This window comes from Ostrinia furnacalis, unplaced genomic scaffold, assembly GCF_004193835.3.
Source record: "Ostrinia furnacalis isolate ACB-3 unplaced genomic scaffold, ASM419383v2 OfSCF0918, whole genome shotgun sequence".
Taxonomy (NCBI): domain Eukaryota; kingdom Metazoa; phylum Arthropoda; class Insecta; order Lepidoptera; family Crambidae; genus Ostrinia; species Ostrinia furnacalis.
The window spans coordinates 329,410-348,515 of NW_021131157.1; the positions used below are offsets into that span (position 1 = coordinate 329,410).

Sequence of the window (19,106 nt, forward strand, 5' to 3'; positions counted from 1 at the left end):
ATCACCTACCTGGCGCGGGTGAGCATACATAAAATCCCGTCGCCATGCAGATAGATCGTCCAATGACCCCAAGCTACCCATCCTTATCGCTCGCGCGTAATGATATTGCTGTCGCGACTGTGCGACGGGCGGCTGCATTGAGTGTGCTTACACTGTACACCACACAAGCTGCTTCTTGTTCTCCTATGGTGGAGCTGCTAGACTATAAGAACCTCTGAATCCTGCTAGCGGTTGCCGTGAAGCACTCCATAGCGTTCTACCACCACATCAATTACCTGGCGCGGGTGAGTGCTGGCTCCTGGTCTCGGCGCGAGCCGCTCGTTGACCTGCTGCCCGCCGCCGTGGAGCACTGCTCCGCGCTCGAGCACCACATCAGCTACCTGGCGCGGGTGAGCATAATAAAGTCCGGTCGCCATGCAGATAGACCGTCCAATGACCCCAAGCGCGGCTGTGCGACGGGCGGCCGCATTGAGTGATTGAGTGTGCGAGCGCGATAGCAATATAATTACGCGCGAGCGATAAGGATGGGTAGCTTGGGGTCATTGGACGAAATTCTATTTAGGACTTTAGGATACTCCGACTTTTTGTAGTGATGTAAACGAGCGACAGCATCGCTACTAACGCGAATAAGTCGCATTTGCAACGCGCTAAAGAAGTGATGCCAATCGCTACTAACGCGCTACAGCATCGCGACTGTTTCGATGCAAAAGCGCGACCAGTAGGACGACATCGAGGAGAGAACGGAGGGTAGGTGACACGGCAACTCTAGCGGGCACACAGCTAGCGACCGTATTGCGACTGTGTCGATGCGAACGCGCGACAGAATCGCTACTGCATCGCTACAAAAAAAAATTAGACCTTACACTGTATACCACACAAGATAAGAAGAGGAGTGGCTTCAAGATTTCAGCTTCTTGCGATCTCCTGTTTTGAAGCTGCTACACTTTATGAGGACTATGTTGCCAACGGTGAAGGTCGGTACTCAAGTGTTAGGCATAGTTAAAAGAGGGGTAGCTTGCTGTTCGCTAACAGTGTTCAACGGTAATCTTTATGCTTAAATTACAAAGTACTGGCGACACGTGGTCAATTCTACGCCCTCCACTACCATATCAAATACCCGACCAGGGCAAGGAGTAGCTTCTATTCTATGGTGGATCTCTGAAATCAAGAGAACCAACCAATTAAATTAAAAAAGAAGCATAAACTTCATCGAAGAAGAAATTATATTCAATTTTTATTATTTGTATAGCCTGACCAGGAACATAAAAACCCTCGCCATGTTGCGGAAAATTAATGGTACTAATTTCTTTTAATGGCTACAGTAACTGAAAACTTCATTAACAAACTTTATTTTAAATGTGCGCAATTGATTTTGTGAATTAAATTGCTAAAATCTTTTTATAGTCGTGAAAGAAAAGTGGTTCACAATGTATTAAAGTATTTGTCGAAGATAAATACTAAGGGTTCGGACAATATTTTCATTGAATAATGTTTCCGACAAGGGTTGTCAAATTGACTGACATGTTTATCGTATAGTACAGTCAACTATGAAAATTAGCTGTGGTTTGTTTCAACTACCTATTTTAAANGTGCCAACACTGATGAGAATAGATCTACCGGCCTCTAAAAGTATGTTTTTCAAAATCTCCATAACTAACCAGTATAATTTATTTATTAAGGTACAGCAACAGATTGCAAATCATGGCTTAAAAATAATGTATACAGATTGCTGTACGAGTCTGGCGGCACTCTCTCCGAGCTGGAGTGCGCGAACCACGACCACCCGCTGAAGGACGTCTCCCTCACCAAGCCCTCCAAGATCCCTCTCATCACTGAGGTAAGTTATAAAGTATGCAAAATGCAAATGACAACAAATCAGACTAAGACCACAGAATAATTAAGTACTACGTACAGAAGTTTTACTTACGGTATTTAAAAAAATGTATGCTCAATGTCATTAACAATAAGGTGTAATTTATACAAGCACCATTTTGTTGACAAACGTCAGTTTACGTCAGTGATCGGCACTGCGCCGAAGCTATAGTTCCAAAATACTGAACTGTCCTATCGATGACATTGACAGTGGGGCGCCAGCGCCACCGTCAATACCGGATCGCTGGTTCCGATTTTTGCCATGTTGGAAACCATATAGTTGAACGATGGTAGCGCCCCCCTGTCATTGAGTTTGGTGGGACAGTTCAGCGTGGGTCATCTATATAGGGCTGACTTCGGTAAAATGATGTGACGTGAGGTGCCAAACTGCGGAAAATGGCGGAGGAAATACATGATTTAGCATGAATTATCATGAATAATATTAACTACTTATTTACCACTCAGTGTCTTGAGGCAACTTAAAAAAGTACATTCTGTGTTTTTATTATTATTTAGGCAGTTAAATACTGCACAGTATTTAGTACACCATTTTCTTCCATCATACACAAGAATGCGCGTGCGTGAGTCAATGTTCGCTCGTATGTGAGGCCTTGTCGAATCGTATCCTGTAGGTGGGCCATCGTGCGTGTTTTGTTTTCGATGTAAACTCGCGGAGATGAATAGGCCTGCTAAGACTAAGGTTAGCAATCCGGTTTCTTACGTGCCTACTGCGTCGGCATCACGCCACCCGATGGGCGTAACTCAAATCTCGCGCGAGCCTCACCTCCGCGTTCCCGCTAACGGTTTTTCGCGGAAAAACTTGACCTTCATTGGTTGGGTTTTTCTGGCGGTCAAGCTGTAGATCCTGGCTACACAGGAGTTGCAGTGGTGGGAACGAGAGGTGGGAATAGTCCCGTTAACGGTTTTCGCGGTCTAGAATGTTCTATCGTCGCTGCGACCATATAATAATATGTAGATCGTTTCATATACGAAGACGCGCCCCACCATTCTTCCGCTAATATTTGAGTGTTATCGGTACACGCTAAACTATCCATGAGTGCACACGCACACTACAATAATGACGCTCGGATTGCTCGGATCAACTCCTCGAAACCCGCGCTTCACTCGACCAAAAATTGGTGGGGCGCGTCAAACGATCTATACTGGTGAGTAAATCATTAGTTTGAACGCGATTACCGCGCCGTGTCGTTTCTCGCTTCGCGGTCATAGTTGGCTTAGGACACTGCGTTAGTTTGGGACCAAAAACAGACTTAAAAATTGGCCAAGTGCGTGTCGTACCACGCGCAGTGTAGGGTTCCGTAGTGTCCTTCGTTGCCACAATATATTTCAGAAGCAAGCAATTACTTCATCTAAAGTCACTTTTAATATTTTCGTCTAAGGAATTAGGTATGAAATTTTATAATACATGAGTAAAACGACAATCTCTCTAGTGCCAGTAGTTTCCAAGCAAAACCTCGGACAGACAGACATATCGAAACTATAAATTTAATTAAATTAAAATTAAATAATTATTTATTTCAATCACATTGGGATCATATTAGTTTAGGTTAGTTTACACTCAAATTTAAAATTAAATAAATCAATAAAATATATCCAACATTACAATTTAAATATTACATTAATTTCAATAATGTAATGGTTATTTTAAATTAGGCAGCACATGAATCATGCAATAATGATTCATGTACTGCTGACAGTCATAACGATCAGAGAATAGCCTCAGGATACTGTTTGAGCTCCCCCAGGTCCGGCACACCAGGGATGCGCACCTTTTTCGCATTGCTGTGTAAAAACAATCTACGCCGAATTCGGCAACCATCCCGAATAAAAACGTTTATTGATTGTTGTGTTGCCTTGTCTCAGAGGGCGGACGACGGCATTCCCGCCAGCCTGGCGGCTTTGGACGCGGAGGTGGGCAGCGTGGCGCTGGACTGGCGCAGCATCAAGCACGTCACCGAGTGCTCCTGCTCCACGCCGCTCGACCACTTCAGCAGGAAGGTAACTGAGGACCGTGGTCTCAGAGGCCACAGCATCCCGCCAGCCTGGCGCTGGACTGGCGCAGCATCAAGCACGTCACCGAGTGCTCCTGCTCCACGCCGCTCGACCACTTCAGCAGGAAGGTAACTGAGGACCGTGGTCTCAGAGGCCACAGCATCCCGCCAGCCTGGCGCTGGACTGGCGCAGCATCAAGCACGTCACCGAGTGCTCCTGCTCCACGCCGCTCGACCACTTCAGCAGGAAGGTAACTGAGGACCGTGGTCTCAGAGGCCACAGCATCCCGCCAGCCTGGCGCTGGACTGGCGCAGCATCAAGCACGTCACCGAGTGCTCCTGCTCCACGCCGCTCGACCACTTCAGCAGGAAGGTAACTGAGGACCGTGGTCTCAGAGGCCACAGCATCCCGCCAGCCTGGCGCTGGACTGGCGCAGCATCAAGCACGTCACCGAGTGCTCCTGCTCCACGCCGCTCGACCACTTCAGCAGGAAGGTAACTGAGGACCGTGGTCTCAGAGGCCACAGCATCCCGCCAGCCTGGCGCTGGACTGGCGCAGCATCAAGCACGTCACCGAGTGCTCCTGCTCCACGCCGCTCGACCACTTCAGCAGGAAGGTAACTGAGGACCGTGGTCTCAGAGGCCACAGCATCCCGCCAGCCTGGCGCTGGACTGGCGCAGCATCAAGCACGTCACCGAGTGCTCCTGCTCCACGCCGCTCGACCACTTCAGCAGGAAGGTAACTGAGGACCGTGGTCTCAGAGGCCACAGCATCCCGCCAGCCTGGCGCTGGACTGGCGCAGCATCAAGCACGTCACCGAGTGCTCCTGCTCCACGCCGCTCGACCACTTCAGCAGGAAGGTAACTGAGGACCGTGGTCTCAGAGGCCACAGCATCCCGCCAGCCTGGCGCTGGACTGGCGCAGCATCAAGCACGTCACCGAGTGCTCCTGCTCCACGCCGCTCGACCACTTCAGCAGGAAGGTAACTGAGGACCGTGGTCTCAGAGGCCACAGCATCCCGCCAGCCTGGCGGCGCTGGATATATGGGATCCATAAAATACACCTAAAGCCAGTGGACAAATGTCTCGCGACGTGTTGCCAACGACACCGGCGAAGTGATGTGACGTTGCCAAACTTCACTCGACATGTTATGCGACAGGCAGATATTATGATATCGCAGGCACCTCCCGCGACCTTCACCAGATCGTCGGTCCACCTAGTGGGAGGCCTGCCCACGCCACGTCTTCCGGCTCGTGGTCGCTACTCAAGAACTTTCCTGCCCCCAGCGGCCATCTGCCCATCCATCTACTCTGCTTTGTACGTCAACATTATTTTAGCAATGAAATATAGACATTGCTGCCTTCAATTTAAAGTCTGTTGTCGCTTGCAGCACCACTATTGGGGCTGTCGTGCCTTCGCGCCAATGTAGACACTCTCCCTTTGACTTAAAGCAGACTGTTGCTTGCAGCACCACGGCTCCCACCCCGTGCCAATGTAGACACACGCTTTGACTTTAAGAGCGCTTTCACATTAGGGCGTTAGTAGCGCGACTGCAGCGCGTCAGCGGCGTTTTTATAATGTGGAGGCATGCATCCGCTGTCACATAGTATGAAATTTTCGGCAGCGCGTCTGTCGCGCGTTTGTCGCGCTGCTAAATCGTCTAAATCGCATATGAAAGCGCTCAAAGCCGGTTGTCGCTTGCAGCACCACTGCTGGGGCTGCGGCCGCTGCGTGTGCGCGCGGGCGCCGCTCCCCGCGCTAATGTAGACACTCCCCCTTTGACTGAAGGCCGGTTGTCGCTTGCAGCACCACTGCTGGGGCTGCGGCCGCTGCGTGTGCACGCGCTGCGTGTGCGCGCGGGCGCCGCTCCCCGCGCTGGCCTCGCCCCGCGCGGCGCCGCTGTGTGCCGCGTGCGCGCCGCAACACGCCACACCCGCGCCAGGTAAGAATTCAAGAATAGACAGTTTGACACCACACCCCAATAATTCGAAACCACAACTGTTTTAAAAAGACCCTTCATTCTGGTCTTAAAAACTTAATTTATTTTAAATTACCTGTAAATTACGATTTTTGTTCGCATTGTAATTGAAAAATGTTGTTTAATTGAGTTGACAAAATAGTGACGTCACTTGCTTGTAGTGCCATACAAAATCTATGAGAGAGTTTCGTTTTGACAGTTTTAAAAAGTACATCAATTGACTGTGGTGTCAACTATTTTGAATGAGGAATATTTGTAAAGCCCGGTCGCCGAGCACGTAGAGCCAATTTCTTCGACGATGGTGCGACGGGCGGCCGCAGTGAGTATGCGAGCGCGACAGCAGTATAAATACGCGCGAGCGATAAGGATGCGTAGCTTGGGGTCATTGGACAAAATTCTACGTGCTCGGCGACCGGACTATAGTAACGGCACTGAAACCCAGCGTCGCGTCGTGGCATTCCTTACCCTGGGCCACGGCATTTGCTGAGTAGGATGCCATTGCGATGGTTATGTTTTATGTGTTACCTCTGTCTTTTTATTTACCTTTATTTGTCTGTGTGTGATGTCCGTCCATAGCAATAAATGTTTCTTTATTTCTGTCTATTTGCGCGAGCCGAATTATATCGGTGTCAGTCTGGCCACAACAGCCGAGAAACGCTGGTTCGAACCCCGCTGCCGCTGGACAATTGTGGTATTTATGGTGGACTTAATTTGTTTTGCATAATTTATAATATTCTTTCATTTATTTATTGGGCTTTCAACATAAGATACAGTATTCAACACAAAAAAAAGGTTTTTAACAGAAATACCGACTTACTTGACACTTATCGTTGTAATTTGACAAAAAAAATACATTTTATTTCGCTTAATCTGATGTACGAGCAGTTTTCTAAAAATACTTTCAAATATGTTCATAAAATTCATCATCATCATCATCATAATTTCAGCCATAGGACGTCCACTGCTGAACATAGGCCTCCCCCAATGCTTTCCACGTTGATCGATTGGTAGCGGCCTGCGTCCAGCGCTTCCCTGCTACCTTTACGATGTCGTCGGTCCACCTTGTAGGTGGACGTCCCACACTGCTTTCTTTCTTTTCCGGTACGCGGCCTCCATTCCAGAACCTTTCTGCCCTGCATAAAATAATTACTTTCAATTCTTAAACACGTTTTTAATTCCATATAGAGATTGTCCTCTTATTACAATAACTACTAATTTTACGTTTTCAGTTTTCAAAAATAACCATTTGTTTCTTTCTTTTTCAGATATAGTCACAACAGCAAACTAAGATTCGAATATAGAAAATCGTGTACATAATTATGAAGAAACTTGCTTATTCTACGGATGTTTTTGAACAAATGTTTGAAAAGAATTCGTGTAAAAATACGTCCTACAGTAATGCATTTACTGATAATCCAGCATATTAGTTCTTGCGATTAATACCAGTAAATTGTAGACTTTATTTTTAATGATTTCTCCAAATAAAACTACTTTGATGTTTTGTGTGTATATCTGCCACGATTCTTCCAAAGATTTTGCACATAGCAACACAATTTATGACGTCATGTCACTTGTTTGTCAAATCAATGGACCTCTAACTAAAAGTACTAAAAACTAATTTAAGTGTAGTTACTGTGTTTTGGAACCATTCTCTAATGGACTCAGCCCCCCAATTAGACAATTGAAATGTTGAGCCAAACTTTGACCTAATCCAATGTAGAAGCATCATAGCGCTGAGTGTGAGTTTACATCAAACGTTCTCACTAGTGAGCGCGTTAAAGAAATACATATGTATATGAAAATTTTAGTTCTTGAAAGTTTCGGCTAGGGGCGCTGTACAATCTTACGCAGTACAATTTTACGCGGTCGACATCGAATGCATTTGACGTAAACTCACACTACGCTAGACGTCGCGTCGTAGCCACTTAGAATAAGGATGCCAAAATATTGGATAATTTGTATTCAGATCAATTTTGTGGTCTCTTTATTGTAAATAGATTTTTGCTATGTTTTTTTTTAATTAGGACATAAATTATGATGCAATATTATTCACATACTTCGATTATCATTTCTGTGGTGGTCAGTCAGTCAACTGCTGCATTCATTTGTATTAAAGTTACGGCCAAACCAACGCGTGTAGCTCGCGTCAGCAATGGCGATCATTGCGCGTGCATAGATCGCCGCGACCAATGACGTTGATGTGAACGCATCGCTACAAATTCATACACGACGTCTGGATCACCATCGCGCACAGAGACTGCACGCGTTGGTTTGGCCGAACCTTAAAAAGATAAAAATGCGAACATTTTCAATATATTTTTTCTCATTCCATGTAAATATAATTACGTTTATGTACATCGTAAGTTTTTTTATCATTTAATAGAGACTAAGATTGTTTTTTATTTGTGATATTTAATAATAAATAGCTTGATTAAAAAAACTGGTAATCACTCTGTATAACATTGCAATGGTAGGAACTAGGATTGATATAAAAAGACATGACAAGTTTATCTTACGGAATTCGGCGGGGTAAGCAACTGGTTACTAATTGAACAATAGCAATGCGACTGTTACTAATGTATGGAAACTAGCGCCATCTGCAATGAACGCGACGCTGTCATTAATTGGCGCTGCAGTCGCGTTGCTATAGTACATAGCAACCTGTTGCTATGATCTGCAATAAGCATGCGGTATATAAAAGAAATATTAAGTTAATTTGCAAATCATATTACACCAAAGGTTTCGCTAAAGATGAGGCTTGAAAACTGAACGATCGATGTATATGTAATGGTAAAAAACGAGTTTAAGTTCAAATTATATATTTATATAAATGTAAATATTATATACTATTGAAATTGTTACAGTTAATTGCTGCACAGTGTACAATATATGTGTAAAACTGGTACAACTGGTGTTTCATTTCTTCAAAACTATGTATTGACTTGTTTTTTTTTTTTAATACTAAAACGAAAGGAAACTGTCCCACCCTTGACATTGACAGGGAGGCGCCACCGTCAATATTGGATCGCTGGTTCCGATTTTTGCCACGTTGGAAACTTTAGGTAGTCGAACGCTGGTGGCGCCCTCCTGTCAATGTGTTTGGTGGGACAGTTCAGTGTAGTTCATCTGTAAGCGTGACACGCATAAAGAGTGATTCACGGTCTTCTCTTGTCTACATTTGTGAGTGGCCAAGCTAAAGTAGTAGGTATTTATTGTGTAGCTAGAATTTTAATTTCAAATTCACATACTACACTAATTGACTGTGTACCTACCATCTACCAACAGTAATAAATGTAATTGGTTACAATAAATAAACCTAACAAAGCTATAAAATTTTGATTGACTCGAAGATAGGCTAACGATCAAGTATTCGTTATTTCTGGCTGGAACCTCGTCAAATCACGATGGATATTGTTCCAATTATTCTTCTTGCTTTTGTGAGTTCGGTTCTGGGTGCCTTGAGCAACGAGCGGGATACCATAGACAAAAGTAAATTGATGGGAGTGGACGCCATACACGATAATAATATTAAAATAGACAAGGACACTATTATCACGCGTAATTTGAAGTTGGAAAAGAAAAATCGAGCTAAAAATGGTAAGGAAAAAAATTGTAAGCGACGAGGGTTGCCTAGTTACAGTCAGGTTTCAGATAAACGGTATTAGTGTACAAATCTAGTGCCTAAGGAGCTCTGATGGAAGAGCAGTCGCCCGGCAAGCGAAAGGTCGTGGGTTCGATTCCCGCCTTAGGCAGTTCGATTTTTTTAGGTTACGAGTAATTTACCATTAATAAAAACAAAATATTTTAAGCTGCATGTCACTTCTTGAAAATTCTTACAAGCCGGCGCTATTTTGACACCAACTTAAGCAAGTGCTTACTGAAAAGAACCGCTCATTTTATTTTCTTATTTAAGTGGCGCATCATCGACAACCGGAGGAAGAAAAGGACCCTGATTGGTCGTACGCCGCTATTCCGCAAGAGCTATCCGACCACGTAAACGATTTTAAGCGTAACATGACGGAGTGCCTTAAAGAAGTGCAGGCCAAAGACAAGAGAACCGTCAAAAGGCTCTCCCCTAAAACGGAATCTCCGGTTCACGGGGAATGCCTCATCGCCTGCGTTCTTAAACGCAATGGCGTCATAGAGAAAAGCAAGATTAATAAAGGTAAATTGAAAAAGGTCAATTTTTGAAATTTTTGAAACTGCCTCGAAACTTTGTTGTCCTTTAGCTGTCCGCATACGATTTTATTATTAGTTTGACCTGAATTATTTTTATCTTTTGTAGGAAATTTAATTAGTTTAGTGAGTAAATTCTACGCCAAAGAGACAAAGATGATGAAGAAGTTGGAGAAGAATTTGGATCGGTGCATTGAAATGAGCGTGCGATTCCAAGACGACGAATGCAAACTAGCTTCTCATCTTAACGATTGTACAAACGATCTCATGGCGAGCAATAAACACAAAGTTGTTGTAAATTACTGATATTATTAAAGGAAAAGCTATGTTAATGTAAATGCGTTTTTTTTTTCAATCACGACAGCAGACCCGGTTAAGCTAACTGCGCATCTCACTGGAATGCGATTATCCTTTGAAATCATTCTCAAATCTCCCCGCGCTTGCTCGTCCTTAGCCATCTTTAGCATACTCTCTCTCATCTGTGTCTGTGATCTTTAGCGCGATGTTAATATTAACTTTATGGTTCCAAATCGATTATAGCGACATCATTTATCGATCGGAAATAAATCATTCAATTAATCAATACGATGATCTTACCGACAGAACAACTCTATATTATATAATCTGTGGGACGCTTACTCACGTCAAAGTCGTCAAATGCCATTTTTTTGACGTTGGCAGTGTTGCCAGAAGGTTACTTTTGTAACCTTTTAGGTTACTTTTGAACTGCATTGGTTACTTTTAGGTTACACTAATGAAAAGGTTACTTTTAGGTGATTTTTCAGAAATTGTAGAATTAACTTTTACAGGTTATTCAGTAAAAAAATATTAATAGTGACAATTTCAAAATTATGTAATATACTTTGATTTAATGAATTTGATTTATTATTTGTTAAAAAAATGAGTTTTAGCGAATGTTTTTTGATAATAAAACGCAAATCCAGGAAACGTTTTTATACGACCGGTCACTTTTCGGTCTTCATGGAATGGTCAAAATTTCGAATTAATTTAGGTAAAAGATAGATAGATGATCAATTGTATTCATTTTCGCTCCGCAAATGTATGAAGGTTACTTTTTATTCAAAAAGGTTACTTTTTTTTATATTTCTGGTAATTTCTGACAAGACCCGACTGGCAACACTGGACGTTGGTTTCTTTCTTTCGCACAAAAATGGTTGCTTGTGGTTGCATCGTGTGTGGTTTATTAATTTTTTGGTCGAAATTGGGATTTCTGCTTTGCGGGTTTTTTACGAGATAATTTTCTAAGATATGTTTTTCTATCAGCCGTGTTTGGTTAACGGTAAAGGCGATTTATATTTTGGCATTCAGCAGGTTTGGCCTGGCNTTAATTTTTTGGTCGAAATTGGGATTTCTGCTTTGCGGGTTTTTTACGAGATAATTTTCTAAGATATGTTTTTCTATCAGCCGTGTTTGGTTAACGGTAAAGGCGATTTATATTTTGGCATTCAGCAGGTTTGGCCTGGCTGAAATAGGTTAAGTTTCTTCTCGTGCATCATCTTTCATACTGTATACTGTATTTTACAGTCATTATATTTGGAGAAGATTTTTTAAACGTTGCCACTCGTTTTTTCATATACAAACAAGGTTACCCAATACTTTTCTGCAAATTCATCGAAATTTTTGAAGTTATCATGAATATGTGTTTCCACATTATATGGCTTTGGCTCCTTTCTGGCTAACTGGCATGTAGTCAACCACTTTGATGGAGACCACACTGTTGTATTTCGCACTGAATTTTCAATCGTTGCGTGTATGCTATCCATGGTCATTTCTGTATGTCCTGGAAGCAAATAGTTTTTTGAAACTAGCAGTGCATTATGTATTTCCGTAAGCACTAATTTGTTTTTATTTTAGCCAGGACACGAATCCGTGTTTTAACAGTGCCTCGCTGATCGCAGGTATCTGTAAATATCAATTTAGTATTGTTGCTATTTCGTTTCCATCTCTCTTTCTCTCACTTTCTCCCCAAACATAGCAACAACCGTTTCTTATCATGCTTTCATAAAAACACAAATGAAATTTTACACTGTATTTTCTTGAATAAAATATGACATGCTGTTCCATAAAGTGTATTTAGAACCTTTTGCAAATCGAAAGATGTACACATTATAGAAGAATTCTTTTTTGTTATTTCACGATGACACCATTTTTTTTAGGCTTTCTAATATTTTTCACCTCAATGGGTAGATACAACCTGGAACTATCTTTCATTGTATCGTTTTATTGTTAAAGATTTCATTTAATAATGCTTCATTTTTTTAATGTTGCAGTTTTTTGCAATCTGTATACCTTGTTCATACTATTTTTTAGTTTCCTTATCAAATCCTTGTTTTTCTGATCACTCTCTTGTTTTAAAGTCTCGGACACAAACTTTCCTGAATAATTGGTTGGAGTCATAACATTTGCATATGAAAGGTGGATCTGGCAGATTTAAAGTCTGCCCTGGTTATAAAAAATTTTAGATACTGCATCCATCACAAACTACTGTACTGATTTGGTTGCTGCCCGTAGTAGGAATTTAGGAATGCACATTTTCCATAGTCAGTTTTGCTCTAAAGTTTCCTTGTGCTATGGCAACGTGGTAGAAATTAACCTGCTCAAATAAGCCGAATGATCAGGCAGTTTCAGGAGCAGTTGGTTTTTTTGGCAATCAAATGTAATTGTTAAAATATTTTCATTTTCTTCTCGTTAAAAGACTTTCAGTTTTCAGGTGTTCTTGCAATGAAATGCAGGTGGAACAAACATTTGTTGTCCTTCTGTACCGAGTGGTATGAGGCATTATCCATAACGATAACAGTTTGGTGGTTTTAGCAATAATTTTTCTCTAGTTCATTTGCTGATGTATACAAAATTCATATTGCTATGATAATTTCCGGTTTTTCTTTTAGATTTAGGCCGGGGTGGCATGCCTGAATGGTCTGGTCATTAGGCAGGCATAGCCTGGAATCTTAAATAGGGAACCATTACTCAATGGCAGTCGCTGCCTGTTAAATAAAATAAATAAATTCATAAAATTCATTTATTTTGCAAATAGGCTTTAAAAAAGCGCTTTTACATAAATATATTAAATCAGACTTTTTCGGATGAATGACTGTTCCATTGAAGAAACTGAGAAATTGTCCATTGTCAACTTTATCGTTTAAAAAAAGCGCTTTTACATAAATATATTAAATCAGACTTTTTCGGATGAATGACTGTTCCATTGAAGAAACTGAGAAATTGTCCATTGTCAACTTTATCGTTTAACAAACTGTTGTACGGGGTCTCGGAGTTGAGGTTTGTTTTAAAAAACACTTTGTTCAGAATTAAGGTTTATCAGCACAAAATACCCAGCAACATATTAAAACTATTATGTTTGGCTTTATATCGGCCTGGTGGCGTGAGGCGTCTACCAGAAATTGCCGGATGTTGATTGAATATAATAAGTCGTTTGTAGCTGATCCAGCAGTTAAATTGTAACATTTATACCTACTCTGTTATCTAATGTACTTATTTAGGTATTGTAATTATGTGTGATGGCATGTTGGATGATATAACTCCTCTCTCCTTAAGTTCGAAATCATCCGATTGCTTTATTAGAATCGGAGGGTTTCGATTGCACATATTTGGATATATTTTCTTAATTTTATAAAACACAATTAGACTATAGCTAATACAATTATTACATACAGAATTACAGTTCCTACACTGACACTTTTTACATTGATCACTGTATCATTTTCCACTTGTTTTAGCAATAACTTTTCTCTAGTCCAGAGCTTCCCAAACATATTTGTACTGTGACCCTAGGCACTTTGCCATTTTTTACGACGCCCCTCAACCTATTCCCCAAAAATACTTTCCAATTTTAGAACCAGCCTAGTAACAGGTTATCAGAAAAACTATTTAGACATTTATTTTTTTTACTAGAAAAAGCATAAAAATAAAAAGAGATATTTAGGAAAGATATTAAAGCCAGAAAGGCTGTCTAATGTGAAGGATGCGCTTGCTTTTCTGAGCATAGCTTCTGAGACCGGGGCTCCAGTTTGGAAATTGCCACTCTCATTTCCTTTTCTACGTCTATCTTTGACCTGTACTTGTTATTTATTACTGCAACTGCAGAAAAGACTGTTTCCCACAAGAACGAAGTCGCAAATGCAGCTGCATTCGCCATTTTACTACTTATTTTGCATATCAATTTTGGGTAAATACTGGTAAATCTATGGAAGCCTACAATTCGTATAAGTTTGATCTTGCAAACCCGGTCATAATAGCTCCAGTCACTGCGCCACGATTTACGTCCATATCAGGGTTTGAATTACTAGAACTGAACTTTAGAGCTCCAACTCTAAATTACACATTGCATTTTATGGTAAATGTTAATTGCAAGCTTACCTTTATCAATAGTACCTACATCCCATTGATCTGTTATGGTTATTGATGATTTTAGTTTGTTAAATTTCTCCTAATTTCTGATAATAACTAGGAATAATAAAATAATATTTTGGTTATCGTGTTACACAAGATTACCTGTAAGGCATCCCATATTATTTAGTTGCAAGTCCTGCTAAATAAAAGATTTGGCTTGCAAACATCTTCATTTAATTCTTTCAACATTTTCCATTAAGACATGTATTTTCTCATAATATTCTAAATTCTTAGTCAGTAAATTGTTTCTTATACATTTTAATAAGTGTGGTGGGTCATATTAAGGGTACCACATCTTGGTCATTTGTCAAAAACACATTTCCATTTGGTTGAATGGTTGAAATTAATTTTGTTTTAAATTGTTTGAATCTGTCTAAAATACAATTAACTAGATAACGCTTGTTACTTTAGCGATTCGTGAGCTGTTCCCAACAAATTACTTACATAGTTATCACTGGTAACTGGCATGTGCCTTAACAATTGTTCCGCTTCACCACAGGTGACAAAAAGTAGTGAAGTTTTTGCACATTATCTAGCGATGAATTTTGGCGAACAAGAGAGATGAACAAATCATGAAATGTTGTCCACTCTGTATACTTGCCGGAAAATATTGGAATAACTATCTAAATCTCAAGTCGGGTTTTTCTTGTGGGGTTCTGAGGGTATGGCTTAATCAATAGTCGCCCAGAGGAATTGGAATGGGTCCACTGCTGTCGGCGTCGTCATCATCATTAGATATGGGGACATGGGAGTGTTTCCATTCATTCCCTGTAGAATGAGACTGGCCAAAATCAACCTGCCCTTCAAAACAGGCGGTTAGTTTGAAGTGAGACACCTTGGCATACATTGCCCTGGCAGCCTCATAAATCTGACTTTTGTCTTGAGCGTTTAAACTTGAAGTCCAAAACGCATTCCTGGCTCCCCCTGATCCCAGAGTTGGAGGGGATTTTAAATCAATTAGGCAAGCCATCAAGTAGCAGATCATTTCATTTCCTTTGGCCCCTAGGTCTCCGTGGTAATTCTGGTTCACTAATCGACAATACGGAAACAGTTTGACGTCCTTTTGAGAGCTTATCAAGGAACACTGAGACACTCTTAGAGACACTATTCTTCTGACACTTGGTAAAAGTTCAGGGTAAGATAGCCATTCTAATGTCTCTCTCTCTGTCTTATTAAAAAGGGTCTTTAAAGTGACAAACAAAGTGATCAAAGGGAGCCCAGATCCGGCAATATGAGTCATGCAGGTCGCTCTAAGCATAGCCTCCAGCCCCACATTTTGTTGATCTAACAGACCCACTGGTTGGTCAGAAGGTCCAACGGTACTCACCTGAAGTAACCACAATGCTATTGTGTAAAGTTCTCTGCTGGCTTGGTGGGCGGATGACAAGATTTGCTCCAAGGATCCATTTAATCCACCTTGGGTTGGTCAGAAGGTCCAACGGTACTCACCTGAAGTAACCACAATGCTATTGTGTAAAGTTCTCTGCTGGCTTGGTGGGCGGATGACAAGATTTGCTCCAAGGATCCATTTAATCCACCACAAGGGGGAGGAATTATCATCCCGAAGGAATTTTGAACCATGTCGGTATAATGCTTATGAATGTTGGCACGAGACAAGGCGGCTATAAGGTCATCACTCCGTTTGGTGATTCGTCTCATCATGAACATTATGAGGAAAAATGCTGTGTGATGAAGGCTCCTATATGCATCCATGGTGAAGGTGTCCTCCTGAGCTGTCAACTGCAAAAAGGCGGTGGCAACTGCAGCTTTAAAGTTTTTCACATCCTCCACTGTGGTTTCTTTCAGTTGAGGTTGAGTCTTCCCGTAATCCTGACCCCCTCCTTCTAGAGGCTGATCCTCTGTAACCAATCCGTCCGCCAGGGGTTCAATTGGAGTCTCCTCTACGTCTGGTTCCTCCGAGACGGAGTCATCCACTGTGGTGGATTGATCTATGAATCTTTTGTAGACCTCTTCTAAATTGGAGGGAACTTTGTATGTGGACAAAGATCTCTCTCCCTTCGGGTCAAACTCAAAGAGATCTCTTCTAGAAGAGTCATAAATGGATGGGGTGGTGGCCACCAGTTGGACGAACAGGCTGCCGACGTTAGTCATTGATGATATTTCTCCAAAATAAATCAGATAAAAGGCTTTCAGGTTGTTTAGCCTCTCCGTTATACTTACATCTGGTCTTTTAAGTTTTTCGAAGTCTCTTTTCACATAACTATCATCCCATGTCCAAATGGTTTTTCTATCAAGATCCCTGAAATCAGGATTTCCCTTGACAAAGTCATCGTAGAGGTTAAGAGGGTGATCACGTTTCATGGACATTTTTAAGAGCTAAGAGGTCAATCAGGAAGTATGTGATTCCAGAAAATATGTGTATGTTTTGTATTAATTTTTTCCCTTTTAATTAACCACCTAGGATATATACATAATTACGTTGTATCGTATCTTTGAAAGCATTACTGAATTAGTAACATTTATAGCCGGGACATTACCTTGCTTACTTGATTCTCCTACAGACAGTGGTGACAATTTATTTAAAGCATAACGTAACACACTTTTATAATCAAAGTAAGCATCCTCTGTAGTCTCATAAATCTCCTCGTCAACATAAAGAATATAAAATTCATTATCAGAATCTGCCTGCCTAACTATTGAGGTATGATTTCCACTGCTGTTCAAGAGTCTAACCGCGTTTGAACTTAAACATCGGATAACCGTTCTTTCGGAGATTTTTTAAAGTTAATTAATCCCCGTGATATTTGGCTTTTAATGTCCGACTATTACCTTAATTAATTGCTCCATAGTTCTATACACCTGACGTCGCTCATGTTGGATTCATCGTTATTAAAATATTGGCAGGAGGAACTTCCTTAACAACTTCTTCAAGGTTTTTAAAATATTGAGCAATTGATTCAAGAGACACGGCGGCTCTTGCATTTTCATATTTGTAGCTACTCGTTGAGAATATTCAGACTTGTCCTCCCCCAACTTTTCTTTAGTAAGTAATGAACTGAATCTTGAATTTGTGATAGCATTTCTACAAAATGGCTCGGATTGCCAATTCCGACCTGCAAACTCACTACATTTTATTATTTCATATATTTCTTCACTTATTATTGTTGTTATAATTTTCGATACTTTTCCAATGTCTTCCACTCGTGGATGCGATATAATGAAATTATTTTCTTGTGACGAATTCTTCTGGGTCCATAACTATTATTGTTATGGGGTTTTATTAATAAAGAGCCATGATCTTCTTTAACTTGCTTGTTTACTGCAATCTTACACATGCAAAATATTATTAATACAAAGGAGCACATCAAAACAAAACATTTCATTCGGCCATTTTTCCACAGAGTAAAGCATAGACAATAGAGCTAGTTTTTTAAACTCTAAACCAGGGGTCGGCAAGTAGTTTTAAGTAGGGTCCGGATATTGCTCGAAAATTTTTAAAAGGTCCAGAAAAAAAAAACAACTGATAATAATTAAGTACAGCTTATTACCTAAAATTAGTGTGAAAAATTGCATCGGCGGTCTTGAGCCAGGTTTTTAAAGTTTGGTTCTCGTGAAGAACAGCTAATTCGAAGAGTGTCTTCTAAGTGAGCGTCTGTTAATCTCGAACGATATTTGTTTTTCAAAAAATTCATTTTTGATAAAGATGTTTCGTATATGTATGTCGAGCCAAACATAGTGGCCAAATTGATAGCAAGTTTTTTGCAATTTTGATATTTTTCTGGGACATGTTTGACCCAAAATTCTTCAGTTGACACCTTTTTATATATTTGCAAAGACACATCTTCTTGCAGATCGATTATTTCCATTTGAAGTGATGGCTTTGGCAGATAAAATAACTTGGCAGCCACATCTGTCCATTCGGCTGCTGCATCAACTTTAAAGGGTGACTTAAGAACAGAGATAGCTTGCCCATCTCTGCAAAGTCTTGGAATCTTGTGGCAAATTCGTTGCTAAGATCGGCCAAAAATTTTGTAAACACTGCAACGTCTTCTTCAGATTTCTCCTTATTATATTCCAGAATTGTCGGAAAATGAACAAATTCTTGTCTTGCAATATCTTTTTCAAAGATATCCAGCTTACGACGAAAAGCAGACACGCTGTATCAGATCACATATTAATTTTCCATTTCCTTGTAACTCTGTGTTGAGCGCATTTAGATACTACCACTTTATCGAGGTGGTAAATTAAAAATAAATAACTTACTTAATTTGACCCTTCTACGTAGAATTATTATTTTCTAAAAAAAATTTTATTACACAGTGGCCACATGTGATGTGAATTACAAAATGAGAGGTATAATAAAAAAATATGTATTACACATATTTAACTCGTTATAAGTAAAAATAATTAATATTACATGATCTTTCCATTAATTCCTTCAGATGTTCTTCTTGCTCGAGTTTTATCACCCGGCAGAACTCATCACCTTGACACGAACTCTCCCAGTTATTTTTATTTACACCAATTTAATCGTATTACTTTATTGCACAGCACTGCCTTAAGGCAGCACTGGCAGGGTCGCCATGTAATGTGGGGACCGGGAGTTGTCAATGAAAAAGTTAATACTGTGTGATGCGAGTATATTTGTGTGTCAATTTACACAGCAACATCAAATATA

At 40.8% G+C, this 19,106-nt stretch overlaps 3 protein-coding genes across 3 annotated transcripts in view; 2 read left to right on the plus strand and 1 right to left on the minus strand.

Moving 5' to 3' along the window:
* Positions 1-8,538, plus strand: part of Mtmr6 (Myotubularin related protein 6) — an 89,388-nt gene extending 80,850 nt beyond the window's left edge. The window contains exons 14-18 of the mRNA XM_028301385.1: positions 243-472; positions 1,726-1,837; positions 3,757-3,891; positions 5,692-5,827; positions 7,129-8,538. Of these exons, the coding sequence (XP_028157186.1) occupies positions 243-472; positions 1,726-1,837; positions 3,757-3,891; positions 5,692-5,827; positions 7,129-7,151 (636 nt within the window). The 3' untranslated portion in view covers positions 7,152-8,538. The remainder of the gene's footprint in view (positions 1-242; positions 473-1,725; positions 1,838-3,756; positions 3,892-5,691; positions 5,828-7,128) is intronic.
* A 710-nt stretch (positions 8,539-9,248) lies between these two features.
* Positions 9,249-10,584, plus strand: LOC114350550 (uncharacterized). Its single transcript, XM_028301391.1, has 3 exons — positions 9,249-9,460; positions 9,777-10,028; positions 10,149-10,584. The coding sequence occupies exons 1-3, from the start codon at positions 9,268-9,270 to the stop codon at positions 10,343-10,345; spliced, it is 642 nt and encodes a 213-aa protein (XP_028157192.1). The 5' UTR covers positions 9,249-9,267; the 3' UTR covers positions 10,346-10,584.
* A 4,043-nt stretch (positions 10,585-14,627) lies between these two features.
* On the minus strand, positions 14,628-19,063 carry LOC114350549 (uncharacterized). Its single transcript, XM_028301390.1, has 2 exons — positions 16,006-19,063; positions 14,628-15,883 (listed from the first exon to the last, which is right to left on the minus strand). The coding sequence occupies exons 1-2, from the start codon at positions 16,793-16,795 to the stop codon at positions 15,141-15,143; spliced, it is 1,533 nt and encodes a 510-aa protein (XP_028157191.1). The 5' UTR covers positions 16,796-19,063; the 3' UTR covers positions 14,628-15,140.
* Positions 19,064-19,106: the final 43 nt, after the last annotated feature.

Bases quoted from the DNA above. Each gene is read 5' to 3' on its own strand.
- LOC114350549 (XM_028301390.1), bottom strand. From the start codon at position 16,795: ATGTCCATGAAACGTGATCACCCTCTTAACCTCTACGATGACTTTGTC. The intron at 15,884-16,005 runs GTGGATTAAATG...GACCAACCCAAG, and splicing joins GATAATTCCTCCCCCTTGTG to GTGGATTAAATGGATCCTTG.
- LOC114350550 (XM_028301391.1), top strand. From the start codon at position 9,268: ATGGATATTGTTCCAATTATTCTTCTTGCTTTTGTGAGTTCGGTTCTG. The intron at 9,461-9,776 runs GTAAGGAAAAAA...TTCTTATTTAAG, and splicing joins GAAAAATCGAGCTAAAAATG to TGGCGCATCATCGACAACCG. The intron at 10,029-10,148 runs GTAAATTGAAAA...TATCTTTTGTAG, and splicing joins GAAAAGCAAGATTAATAAAG to GAAATTTAATTAGTTTAGTG.